The sequence below is a fragment of the Artibeus jamaicensis genome, unplaced genomic scaffold, assembly GCF_021234435.1.
Source record: "Artibeus jamaicensis isolate MK-2021 breed Jamaican fruit bat unplaced genomic scaffold, CSHL_Jam_final scaffold_1964, whole genome shotgun sequence".
Lineage (NCBI taxonomy): Eukaryota > Metazoa > Chordata > Mammalia > Chiroptera > Phyllostomidae > Artibeus > Artibeus jamaicensis.
The window spans coordinates 21469088-21482625 of record NW_026522030.1 but is presented as its reverse complement, the minus strand read 5'-3'; the positions used below and the strand labels follow the sequence as shown (position 1 = coordinate 21482625).

The 13538-nt window shown below is 43.6% G+C and overlaps 1 protein-coding gene across 9 annotated transcripts in view; it reads left to right on the top strand.

Moving 5' to 3' along the window:
- Positions 1 to 13538, top strand: part of UNC13B (unc-13 homolog B) — a 210726-nt gene that overhangs the window by 177835 nt on the left and 19353 nt on the right. For all 9 annotated transcript variants that reach the window (XM_053656261.1, XM_053656259.1, XM_037144451.2 and 6 more), the window contains 8 exons: positions 2058 to 2285; positions 2928 to 3069; positions 6586 to 6755; positions 7215 to 7330; positions 7661 to 7824; positions 10128 to 10278; positions 11670 to 11738; positions 13151 to 13240. In XM_053656261.1, the coding sequence (XP_053512236.1) occupies positions 2058 to 2285; positions 2928 to 3069; positions 6586 to 6755; positions 7215 to 7330; positions 7661 to 7824; positions 10128 to 10278; positions 11670 to 11738; positions 13151 to 13240 (1130 nt within the window). The remainder of the gene's footprint in view (positions 1 to 2057; positions 2286 to 2927; positions 3070 to 6585; positions 6756 to 7214; positions 7331 to 7660; positions 7825 to 10127; positions 10279 to 11669; positions 11739 to 13150; positions 13241 to 13538) is intronic.

Below are 13538 nucleotides of genomic sequence, written 5' to 3'. Positions count from 1 at the left end.
GTTTAACCCGGGACCAGAACTAATGAGGAAAGAGAGTTCTGTGAGGTTCTAAACCTCCAAGAGGAATTTTCTGAGGTCTAGACCATGGGATCCAGGGGAGACAGCATTTATTCCTTGCTTATAGATGCAGCTTTTATACAACAGTGCCAGGAACAGAAATGTCCAATGGATCAGGCAGAGGTCCTGGAGGAGAATGTGCCAGATTCCCAAGGCCCTGACTAAAATATCTGATTTGTGATGCCATCATGGAGTGGTGGAGGGGAAAGAGGAGAGAAGCAAGAACACCAAATTTCTGTCTTGTTGGGTTTTTTTTTTTGAGGTGGTAGCACTCTAAGTTGTTGTCTCCTTGCTCTGCTCCTGCTGGACCCAGGGGTGGGGATATGGGAAAGTGTTTTCTCACTCTCCCAGCTCTCCCAGGTGTCACTCAGAGCCAAGCCAGAGCAACCAAAGCTTTAAGTATTGTGGTAGGAGAAAGGAAGGTCATCTTTAGACTCACAAGCATTTCATTATCTCAAGGAAAGATATACGACATGAAAGGGGCCTAGGGAGAGGCCTCAAGGAACTGTTCACCTAAGATGGCTCTCCATTTGAAGAGCCCTCAATTGGTGTCAGTAGCGTGACTCTGACAGTAGACATTAAGAGACAGGTAGAACAAGTCAGTGGAAGAGATGGGGCTCTGCAAAGACTGTCTTAAGATGAATGCTGATGATGACTTTGCCAAGACCCATCGTGAGGGGGTGATAAGCACAGGTGCCATCAGGTCCTTGCTTTAATTGCTAGCAGCCACGCTGGCTGCTTGCTGGAAACCTTCTGAGATGTTGCTGTGTAGCAAAGATGTTGATCTTCTCCTCAAGGGCCTTTTAGAAGTTCCACTCCAAGGAAGCAGCATTGCATGGGATACGCTAAATGGATGCAGCCCAGGTCAACTTTCATTTACCAGCAAATATCCTCTGCCTAAGCCTTCTGTGAAGCTCAGGGTGAAATGAAATGCCCTTTGATGGGCCTCCCTGGACAGAAAACCTGCTTGCCTTCCTCCCACGGTTAGGATGCATACGTTGGCCTTTATTTTTTGCTACAGGTTTTGTACTAAAGGCCTAAGTCTTTGGAGACTAGAGAGAGATAAGAGACAAAAATCAGTCTGCAGGGCAAAAATAGCTGAAGGATAGTGTCTTTCTGAGAAGCCTGGGTGATGAAATAGAGTGAGGTAGTCTGTTTTCTGTCATAATTTTCAGGGCAGTAGGCAAAGCCTGCTAGTCTTTGAGATGAGCTGGTTTGCTATACCCACCAAGATAATAATGATGGTAGTAAAAATAATAGTGACCATTTATTGAGTGAGTGCTAGGTACAAGGCATTGAACCAGATGCTTTATACATGTTGATATAATGTTTCATATCACTCTGAGAAATAAGTGCTATTTTCTTCTCTTAAAAGAAACCTGTTTACCCAGCTAGTAGCAGTGGAGTCAGTATTTGAACCTAACTCTGTTACCTAGCTTTATCTGGCCATACTTTTATTACCATACCACACTATTTTTTTTGTGATTAAAGGCACTGGACCCATGGGGTAGAACCTGACTCTGTGCTGTGACCAGTTCTGGGGTCTGTATCATGGTTTGGAAATTGGATGAAGTGGGTGGAGTTGTCATGCCCATCCACCACCCCTCCATAATAATTGAGATAGCCATTGGTGATATTTGGGCCTTAGACTTGAAAGGTGTCTCTCAACTACTATCTGGACAGTAGATGACGAAGAAAGACAAAGCCAACTGCAGACTGAGCTACATTTTTCTTTCTTTCTTTTTCAATGAAAAATCCAACGTATACCTCAATAGAATAAGAACAACCCCCCATAACATTCATCAAGTTTTTACTACCCTTTGAAATGCATTTGAAACTTTAGCAGGCCCCAAGAGTGGTTACTTTTTCCCAGAAATATCCTGGTCTTCCTAAACTTCTACTCCTCAGTGACTGCTGGCAGACTCCATTCCTCAACCTGACACTTAGTCTTGCTGATGGTCTGTTGGTTATCTCCCTTTCTGTCTCTGGCCATCCTTCAGGGGCTGCAGAAAAGAGCTCTAAACATGGAGCTGAGGACCGGACCCAGAACATTATCATGGCCATGAAGGACCGCATGAAGATCCGAGAGCGGAATAAGCCAGAGATCTTTGAAGTTATCCGGGATGTGTTTGCTGTGAGCAAAGTTGCCCATGTGCAGCAGATGAAAACAGTGAAGCAGAATGTGCTGGATGGCACCTCCAAATGGTCGGCCAAGATTACCATCACTGGTGAGCAGGCCAAAGTGTAAGGAGACAGGAAGGCCTAGGCTATGGGGAGGAGCCTGGTGAAGAAGCCTTCTGAGTGTAAGGGAGCAAGGGGCTGGGGACAAAGAAGACAGAACTGAGGGAAAGAGGCCCTCATTAGGCCCTCCTCATTCATCACTCTCCCTCTCCTAAGCCATGGTGCTAGGGGAGTTGGGAAAGGTAAGACTGGTACCTGCAAACAATATGACTGATAATAGAAGTATTTGGTAACAATCTAATATTATAGACTTGGTTAACAATCTGATAATACAAGAGCTGGGGGATGTGGGAAAGGAGACTGGTAGGAGATCAGGGAATAGTTAACCTGTGTTTACTAGCAGGGTGGGTGTGGCCGAAGCATGCATATGTCAGGGGAGGTAAGGGCCAGTTTAGGGGTAAGTGGTCATTTAGGGCTTTGACAGGGACCTGGGAGTCTTGGGCTAGTCTTTGAAGGAAAAGCTGGTGGCTTAGGTCTAAGGATAGTTTTGGAGGACTGAGATTAGGGTTCCTGTGCAAGAAGCAAAGAGAAGCTTCTCTAAGATGGAGAACATATGAGGCATGTTATGGAGGATTTCTCACCTCTGGAGCGTACTCTGAAGTCTCCTCCTCTATGCATTTGGGTTGCAGTGGTGTGTGCCCAGGGCCTACAAGCCAAGGACAAGACAGGATCCAGTGACCCCTATGTGACTGTGCAAGTGGGCAAAACCAAGAAGCGTACCAAGACCATCTTTGGGAACCTGAATCCTGTTTGGGAGGAGAAGTTCCATTTGTAAGTCACAGAGGTCTTTGTTTTACCTGGAACTATGTGTATTTGGAGAGCAGCACTAAATCCTGTTATTCTGGGCTTGGCCCCTGAAAGGTATGGGATGGAGGCAGTAGAGAAAACCCATTTTTCACGTGCTTTAATTGTGCAGCGGCCATTTTATTTTTTCTGGGTTTCTTCTCATGGACTGTTGGGGTAAGGTTACTTTACCCAAGCCCTGTCTTAACTAGGGCTATTCAAGGGGCCTCTGGATACTTCATACTGCTTTTTCTAGCACTAGAAAGATTTTTCTTTTTTTTTTGAAATAATATTTTATTTTATGTATTTTTTATTTTTTAATTGATTATGCCATTACATTTGTTCTATTTCCCCCCCTCCATTCCCTTCCACCCTGTACACCCCTTCCCCACCATTCCGACCCCCTTTAGTTCATGAATACGTGTCTCAAGTTCTTTAGATTCTGTATTTCCCATACTATTCTTACCCTCCCCCCTATCTATTTTCTATCTACCATCTATGCTACTTATTTTCTGTACCTTCTCCCCCCTTATCCTTCTCCCACTCCCCTGTTGCTAATCCTCCACGTGATCTTCATTTCTATGGTTCACTCCTGATCTAGCTGTCCTCTTAATTTGCTTTTGTTTTAGGTGTGGTTGTTGATAACTGTGAGTTTGCTGTCCTTTCACTGTTCACTTTTTTATCTTCTTTTTCTTAGGTAAGTTCCTTTAACATTTCATATAATAAGGGCTTGGTAATGATGAACTCCTTGAATTTGGTCTTATCTGAGAAGCACTTTATCTGTCCTTCCATTCTAAATGAAAACTTTGCTGGATAGAGCAATCTTGTTTGTAGGTCTTTGGTTTTCATGACTTGGAATACCTCTTTCCAGCCCCTTCTTGCCTGTAAGGTCTCTTGAGAAATCTGCTGACAGTCTGATGGGAACTCCTTTGTAGTTGACAGTCCCCTTATCTCTTGCTGATTCTAGGATTCTCTCCTTCGTTTTAATCTTGGCTAATGTAATGATGATGTGCCTTGGTGTGTTCCTTGTTGGGTCCAACTTCTTTGGGACTCTCTGAGCTTCCTGGATTTCCTGGAAGTCTATTTCCTTTGCCAGAATGGGGAAGTTCTCTTTTATTATTTGTTCAAATAAGGTTTTCACTTGTGACTGTTCCTCTTCCCCTTCTGGTACTCCTATAATTCGAATGTTGGAACATTTAAAGATGTCCTGGAGGTTCCTAAGCCTCTCCTCATTTTTTCGAATTCTTGTTTCTTCATATTTTTCTGTTTGGTCATTTTTTTCTTCCTTCTGGTCTACTCCTTGATTGGAGTCCCAGTTTCCTTCCCATTACTATTGGTTTCCTGTGCATTACCATTCATTTCCATTAGTTTAGCCTTCATATGTTCCTCTAATTTGTGACTAAAATCAACCAGTTCTGTGAGCATCCTGATCAGCAGTGTTTTGAACTGTACATCTGAAAGTTTGGCTATTTCTTCATCACTTAGATTTATTGGCTCTGAGGCTCTGAGTTGTTCTTGAGCCATGTTTTTATCTGTTTGTGCCTATTACGTATGAGGAGTGGAGCCTTAGTTGTTTACCAGGGTGGGGCCACCCAGGTCGCAGGTTTGTGACGCTGTATGTGGGGGCGGGGTCAGAGAGGGAGCAGTGGCGGTCCTCTCTGCTCGCCCAGTCCATCCCACCGCTCGCCCCAGCCTGTTTATCTGAGCGGAAATGTGTGAGCCTCCGCCCTGCGCCCTGCGGTCTCAATGCTCACCTCTTCACTGGTTTATCTGCACACAAATGCTCCACCGACTGCAGACAGCCAGCTGCGCCTCTTCTCTGTGTCCGCCCGTAGCTAGCCCGCACCTGGGATCCGCGCCTTCGGCTGCTTGTGCACCACCCGGTCGGGGATATTTTTGGCCAACCCGTTTTGCTGCTGGCTTTGCCCCTCTCACCGGTTTAGCTGAGCATTTCGTTGTTGTCAGACTCCGTATTGTCGATTTTCTGTGTGGTTTAGTTGTGTTTATTATTGTTAAAACTTTGTTGTTTTTAGATTTGGTTGTGCGAGGACGCAAAGTGTTTCCATCTGTGCCTCCATCTTGGCGGAAGTCTCCCAGAGGAGTCTAGAAAGATTTTTCTACTGCTCAGTGACAACCAGAGACTGACCACCATGTTGTGTACCTCTTGGCACTGCCATCCTGCGTAGGAAGTGTTAGGCTCTTCTGGGGAGTGGGGAGGGAATGTCGTTGTCCTATAGCTGGGTAATTCTGGCTTGAAGGAAGAAATCTGTGGTCTGGAGAAGTTTCCATTTCACCTGAAAGAATTATTCTTTTCTTTCTGTCTCAGCTTCCACCCCAACCCCCTAATTCTTTTTCAGTGATCTCACTTTAAGGAATGGTTGTCGAAAGCTCTAGCCTAGGACTTGAACTAATATCTGGAGAATCTAGATGCCTTGTCACACTCCTAAGGCTCAGGAAAGAAATAAGGGCCAGGCTTTGAGTCTCAGTGAGCTAAGCAGTCTGGCCATGTAGATCCTTCTGTTGGCTTCTAGGAGAAACCATGTGAAAAGAGTTTGGGGCCTGGTAAAATCACCCTCCAATCCAGAGATAATAGTTACTGGGGGAGCACTTATTTCTTTGAGAATCTGAATGGTTCTTGCTTGTGATCTATTCTAAATGAATTTACCTTGTAGTCAATTTCCCCCACATTTATCCCTTTAGTAAACTGTTCATTAAGCCCCTATTTTGTACCAGACACTGTACATGATGTTTTGTATCTAAAAATTAGTGAAACAATCAGTCTCCGGCTTCAGCAATCTCACTGTTGATTATTTTTCAGTATCCCAATAGTTATACTATTATATTTTAATGAATGTACAAAGATTTCATGAGAACCCAGAGAAATGAGCAATAAATTCTGCCAAGGACAACTTTTGGGTGAGGCAACAGGACCCAAAAAGCACCCATTGGGGAAAAAAAGGTAGAGGGGGTAACCTAGGCAAACTCCCTTCTCTAAAGCTAACACCATAAAGGAAATAGCAATTCAAGTGGGTATCAAAGAATGGCAGAAGTTCACCAAGCACATGTTAGATAGATGGAGAAGGTAGATAAAAAGCTAAGCAGAGATGCAAGATGGACATACCATGAACATTAACACCTTTAGTAACTCCGAAGAGGAAACTAATAGTTGCTTCATAGAGTTCTGTAGCATCTGTCCAGCTGTTTTCTTCTTGGTGCTATTGATACAGCTAATTACTCTTCCCCTTCCTTTTTTTTTTTTTTTTTTTTTTTGTTCCAAGGCAAAAAAAAAACAAAACTGGATAATGGTATACACAGCCACCAGGCTGAGGAATGAAGAGCCATTTGCTGGGATAGCTTGACTCACTTGGAACTTCAGTACCACCATTCTCTAACTGCTTTTCCGCCTCTGCAAGGCCTCCAGTGAAGTTGATAGAACTGTGGGAGGGAATTGGATTGGGGGCTATTGGGTCCGTCCCTAACAGAACCTGCCTAATTCTCTCACAGTGAGTGCCACAACTCTTCTGACCGCATTAAGGTACGTGTGTGGGATGAGGATGATGACATCAAGTCGAGAGTAAAGCAGCGGCTAAAGCGTGAGTCTGATGATTTCCTTGGCCAAACCATCATTGAGGTTCGGACACTGAGTGGCGAGATGGACGTCTGGTACAACTTGGGTAAGGAAACAGGACCAGAGAAAGTTGGTGGGAAGGGAGAGCATAAATAAGGAACTCGGGGAGAATCCTTTCACCAAAGCCACCACTCAATTGCTATAGCATACTTCTATACAGAGCCTGCCTTGCCTGTAGAGAGTTGACCATGGGTAGAGATGGGGGACAGAGGAGTGTGGGTGGCTGGAACTCACTCTGGCTGCAGGTTTTCCAGATTTCAGAAGGCCCTTTAATCTCCCTGCTCATCCCTAATGCTTTTAACTCCCTATTCAGCTAATGGAATAGGAGAATTTCTACAGGAACTATTTAAGGTGTTTGTGTCTGTGTGTTCACTGGAGTAAGTCTATCCTGTTAGGTGAACCCTTGGGTCAGTGCCTTCTTTTGTGTGGGTTAAGCCAGGATGGGGACTGTCCATGCTGTCTGTAGTTGCATTGGTGTCAATTTCCAGTCTTCTTTCCTTCCTAGAGAAGAGGACAGACAAATCAGCCGTCTCAGGGGCTATCCGACTGCAAATCAGTGTGGAAATCAAGGGCGAGGAGAAGGTAGCCCCGTATCACGTGCAGTATACATGTCTCCATGAGGTGAGTCAGCCCTTGGTATAGGTGGGTGGCTGGAAAGCAGTGCTGGGAATAAATTATAAATTTGCTAACAAATATGATTGCTTGATGGTTGAAGGTCTGGGGCCTGTTTTTTATTTTGTTCTTGGCTCATTGTGCTACTAGACAGCCCAAGTAACAGTCCCAGCCTCAGTTCTCATTCACTAATGTGAGAATAGCCTGCTGGGGCCATAGAAGGAACTGAGCAATGACTTAAAGTACAGACTTTCTGTGGAACTCTGGACTTTACCAGCAGATTTTGTTTTTAATATATATATTTATATTTAACTCTTTCCTTTGCTCTGTCTCCTGCAGAACCTTTTCCATTACCTCACAGACATTCAGGGAGGTGGAGGAGTCCAGATCCCTGAGGCTCGAGGAGACGATGCATGGAAGGTGTACTTTGATGAGACTGCCCAAGAGATTGTGGATGAATTTGCCATGCGCTATGGCATTGAATCCATATATCAAGCCATGACGTGAGACTTCCTTGGGGCTTTGGGAAGTGGCTACTCACCCTTGGGGTGGCTAATGAAGGCACACTAACAGGGTAAACAGGTCCTTAGTGGGGTAACATAGAGTGATCCATTGCTTCCCTCTCTGAGCTGAGTGAGGTGGGTGTATGCCCTAAGGCGAAGAAGGTGTATGTATAAAGGGAATGTTAATCAATAACTCAGGAAGAAGGTATTTGTCTGTCTACCTCAGGGTTCAGGGACAGGGAGGGAAAAGGGCACCAGAGGCTATGCAAGGACAAACTGCCTAAGCATCACAGGCCTGAGGAGACAGAGCGTGTGTGCTCATGTACACATGTGTAACAGACAAGCTTTCATAGACTGGCCTGGATGTCAGGGCATGTAACCATAGGGGAAGCAGCTGAGTGTGGAGTTGACCGAGACTCCTGTAACAGAAATTCCCATCTACTATGAGAAGAGGTAGTTTGTCTATTGGTGAGGCTGCACAGGAAGCAGCCCTAGGTGAGCAGAGGGTAGTTATTGCCCTGGCTGCACTCATTTATTCTGCAAACTCTTACTGAGTTCCTTCTATGTGTCACATTGTGCCAGGTGCTGAGAACACAGATGAGTAAGATGGGGCCTCTGTGCTTGGGGGACTCCAGCAGGAGAGACGAATCAGTAAACAAACAATTACAATATAATGCAATAAGTGCTGTGGTAGAAGTAATCACAGGGTATTATGAGAGCATCTAAATTTTACGGGAGGCCTGTGAGGGAATCCACTAAGGAGTTGACACTTGAACTTAATCTTTAAATGAAGAAAAGGATGGAGGGCATTTTTGAAAGGGCATTTACTGGGGAGCTAAGATACAACAGAGTGTAGAATATGCAATAAATTGCAAGAAGTTCATTATAGATGGAGAGAAGAAATATGGTGAGAAGTGAGGTTTAAGAATGGCCCCTCTGACACTCTTACTCTGTTCACTCCCCCCAGATGCTCCTATCCCAACCTGTGGGCTCAACCTACTTCCGGGTTAAGGGCTCCCAGATCACTTTCCCCAGATCAGGCCTTTTCCTGAATTTTAGATCCATTTTCAGCTGCTTCCTGGGTATCCCCATGGGCATAGTAAACTCAGCACGGCTAAGTTCCAAATCAACATTATCTCTGCCAAATAAGCTTATCTTCCCATATTTCCTATTTTAGTGAATGAATGATTTTCTATGCAGTTGTCCAAAAAACTTTAGGAGTCAGCCTAAGCTTTGCTTACTTACTACTGTACTTTTAACTGCCAACATCCAGTCTCTAAAACCTCATATTCCATCTCCTGAAAATGTTTTTAATCTATTGCTACTACTATAACTCAACAATAATAATGATAATAACAACTTCTATGTAGCACGTATGAATATTAACTTCTTTAATACTCATATTAACACTATGAGGTCAGTATCATTATTTTTCCCATTTTACAGATAAGAAAACTGAGGCATAGAGACCTTTAAGTAATTTACCCAAGGTCATTGAGTAAAGGGGTAGAGGTGAGATTCAAACCCAGAGTCTGACTCTAGAGGCTGTGCTCTTAACCATTTTTTTGTTCTGTTTAGTGTTTTATTGCTTCTTTTCTAAATTATTGCAGTAGCTCTTCAACCAATCTTTCTGTCTCAGTCTTTGTCCAAGTCTTCTTTTCCACTTTATCAGCAAAGTGATCTTTCTCAAATGCTGATCTGATCACACTATGCCTTTGTTTATAAATCTACTATAGCATTTAGGATTAACTCTTATTATCTATTCCCCACTTACTTCTCTCTCATTTCTTGGTGTTCCTCTATCAAACGCCCAAACACTAGCCAAACTGATGTTTCCCAAGTAACTCACTCTGTCATGAATATATTTGTCTTTGCATTGCAGTTTCCCTTTGCTGTGCATTTCTCCATTTGATTAGTTCTCAGTAATCCTTTAAGATTTGTTCCATCTGTATCTTCTTCAGGAAGCCTTTTTTCTAATCCCTTCCAGTCCCCAACTATTCTGCTTTAGGTTACTTTCCTGTATGTTTATGCAGTGCTTTTTGCATAGTACACCCTGGATTATTGATTTATTTTCTAACACTTGCTTTCTCTGCTGGGCTATTGCATCTTTGGAGTCTAGCACTTAGCGCAGGACCTGGCACAGAGTAGGTGTTCTTTGAATGTATATTTGAAAAAATAAACTATGAAGATCCTTGTATATCAACCTGATGGGAGGCTTCATACGTGTCTGTGAGATCTTTTAATTACTTGGCTTCTGCTGCAAGTCCTGAAGAGTCTCTGAGGCTGAGGGTGTTGTTTTTCAGGCACTTTGCGTGTTTGTCATCCAAGTACATGTGCCCTGGCGTGCCAGCCGTGATGAGCACCTTACTGGCCAACATCAATGCCTACTATGCCCACACAACCGCCTCCACCAATGTCTCTGCATCCGATCGCTTTGCAGCCTCCAACTTTGGGGTGAGTGTGATGTGAAATATATCTACCCATTTGTTATCAATGAACAAAGTTTGATTTTTCATGATCAATACTGTAGAGCTGGTTGTTAGGCCTAAAATTCAGATAGGTGCCACCCAGATAGGTGAGCTTTTTCCTTATGAGTATGTAGACTATGCTGATAGACTATTCTCATTTCATTATGGATATGTAGACTTACTAACAGACTCTCCTCAGACATGGATAAATGAGAGAAAAATAGTGTCACTGTGGTTCGGGGGCTCCACCTGGGCTCAAGTGGAACCTCTCTAGGCCAAGGATATGGCTGAGTCACCACATTTCCTAGTCCTGCAGATCCACAAGTGGACTGTCTATGTGTCACTCAGTCTCTCTCTGATGGATTTGTACCACTTACATTCATATGAGGCTGTTGTCTAAGCGAGGATACCAGTGTACATTCGAGCCTATTCCTTTTCCAGTGTCTGGACTGTTTCCCCTGTTTGGGTGTACCCTTTCCTATGTTAAAGTACTTGGGAAGTTGAATCTTTACTCAGAATGTCACCTGACATGACTTCAATATAAACTGGATAAAGTATCTTTGACCCCCCACAAAGATTTCCTCTTTAGGCACAAAATTACTGATAACCCCACATCTACTAGGTCTCTGAGCCCTGTTTATGGTACTAACAACTTTTCCTTGTTGTTAATAGACTCTTTCCATAGACGAATATCATTGATTAAGTCTGTCAAATACCTGTTTCATCTGTCACATCCCATTAACATATTGACTTAATATCTAAAGATATACAATATAAACCTTATATGAATTCTAGGATTACTATGCCTATAGGTATGTGATTCCACATTTAATTATACCTTTTCTTTGAAAAGCAACTATTAAAAGAATATATGTTAAAAGCATTAACTAAGGGAAATGATGTGGATATGCTTTAAAGAGAAACCCACTCAAGACTGCTGATCACCTTCCAAATGCATCACTCCTCCTCCCTCCCATCATTACCGCTAGGCTGTGACTATTTAACTGGTCTGAGCAGTCCCAAGCTAAGGCAGGAGACCAAAGACTCAGGAACAAGTTGGAGAATGTTTGGAATTTCCCTTTATTTGACTAAGATGAGTTAGCATCGAAGGGATGGAGATACACTCACTGGTCATCTCTTGTTTATTCTTGTACAGAAAAAGCTATTTTCCCTCCCAGGGACTTCCTTTCTCCTTGCCAGTGTGAGAAGATTCCTCGGTTCGAGACAGGGCTGCCAAGAGATGGAATAGGGGTGGGCTGGGATGTATCCCTAACCTGCTGTCTCTTCCTCACCCAGAGATGATTCTGTTTCTGTTATAGTCTTGGGGGCTCAGAAACATTATCTCTCTCCTCCCTGTTATTTGTTTCCCACTCTCAGAAAGAGAGATTTGTGAAACTACTGGACCAGCTACACAACTCACTGAGGATTGATCTCTCTACATACAGGGTGAGTGAAGACATAGGGCGGGGTGGGGTAAGAGTTAATATCAGCTCAGTCTAGAGAGACTGAAGGCCAATCTTGGCTGTAAGGAACAAAGGCAAGGAAAATTAGTCTGTATCATCATACCCATGTGCATGGCCAATGCCACTGACCTGTGGTTCTGCAAACTCCATGGACCATGCAGTGTGCAATTTGCAGGAGGTTGCTTTTTATAGACAGTTTGCTTTCCAACCCCATTCACATCACTACCAAATTCCCTGATGACACTCTCACTGGGAAATCTCCTAAGGATAATCTCTTTCAGCAATGCCCCTTTAAAAATTAGATAATTGCATTTTGTTCTTGCATTTTTCCATATTCTCCCCATTTTCCAGGGGGTGTGTGAGAATCTAGCTAAGGGGGAGATAGTGTAGCTTGGCTTGGGCAAGTAATTTGTAGCAGAGGTCATGTTCATTCCTAGGATGTGGGGAGAAAATAGATATAGTAGGAGGGTGGGTACCTGGGACGGGGCAGGACAGGGAAATGGAAAGTTCTTCAATTCTTCCTAAGTTAGATCTTCTTAGAATGGCTTCATTTCTTGCTTTACATTGTTGTGAATTTCCAGAACAGGCAATATACCCACATTAAAAAGTAAGTATAAAAATAATCTCAAAGTAAAAAAGAAAGGAGCTTTTAATTATCTATACTTCCAGTGCCCTCCATTTGCATGAATAATGGAGAGTTGACTGTATATCTTATATTTGGCATATAAGTAGCTGTGTGAAGGTTGAAAAGGGGGACCCTTAAAATGGAGAGTGATTTAACCCTTCAGCTGTCCTTAGCAGCTTCTTCCTAAAACTTCATTGCCTTATGCCAAAGGGAATGAAGTGAGGCATGGCAGGGAGGTCCTAAGGAACTTGCTCCAAAAGCAGTTTTGCTCAGAGCTGTGCCCTCTGCTGACTCCAGAACAGCTCTAGCTGAGGCCCGCTGTATAGGAAGTCCAGGTCTTGGGTCTCAGTCTGCTCCATAGTGTGGCTACACTTATATTCCAGGATATACAGTTAGATTGTAACTTTTGAAGAACTCACTGTCAGGGTGTAAGAATCTTCACCCAAGAAACGTGTGTGTGTGTGTAATTGTATGTGGGTGTCTGTGTGTTCATTTGTGAAAATGCACACACATGGCATGGGAAGTAGCATTGGGGCGTAGGAAGCGTTGCTTTCTGGGCTGGGGATTATTAACCTCTGCTTTTGGCAAGGGCCTGTCTGCATCAGTGAGAAATAGCGGGAGACTAACAATATTATGGCTTTCTTCGTCCATCTCAACTAAGGAAAATTTCAGTGGGTAGCAGTTAGGGAAGATTTTGATTTCATTGCTTCTGGAAGGGAAGGCTTTCTTATTTCTCTGTTCCTTTCTTACCTTTGCTTGATTTACAACAGAATAATTTCCCTGCTGGGAGCCCTGAGCGGCTTCAGGACTTAAAGTCCACAGTGGATTTGCTGACCAGCATTACTTTCTTCAGAATGAAGGTAAGGGATGAACTGGTCTGAGGGCCTGGCTACAGGCACATGGAGAATAAGAATGACTTGGCAGACTCTGAGGCTGTAGAAATCAGCTCAAAGCTCACATTTTCATATACCTGTTCTATGGATTACTATGGAGAAGACCATGGACCACCAAGGATGGGCTTAGCAGTTCTCTCCATCAGCTGTCTTGGCAATTTCAATCCAGGGCAAGGCCCAGGAACCCATAGAGGGATGAAAGGAATCTGGAGTAGTTTGGAGGTAGTTCTAGGAGGAGATCCCTCCCTGGTGCTAAAGACTCCAG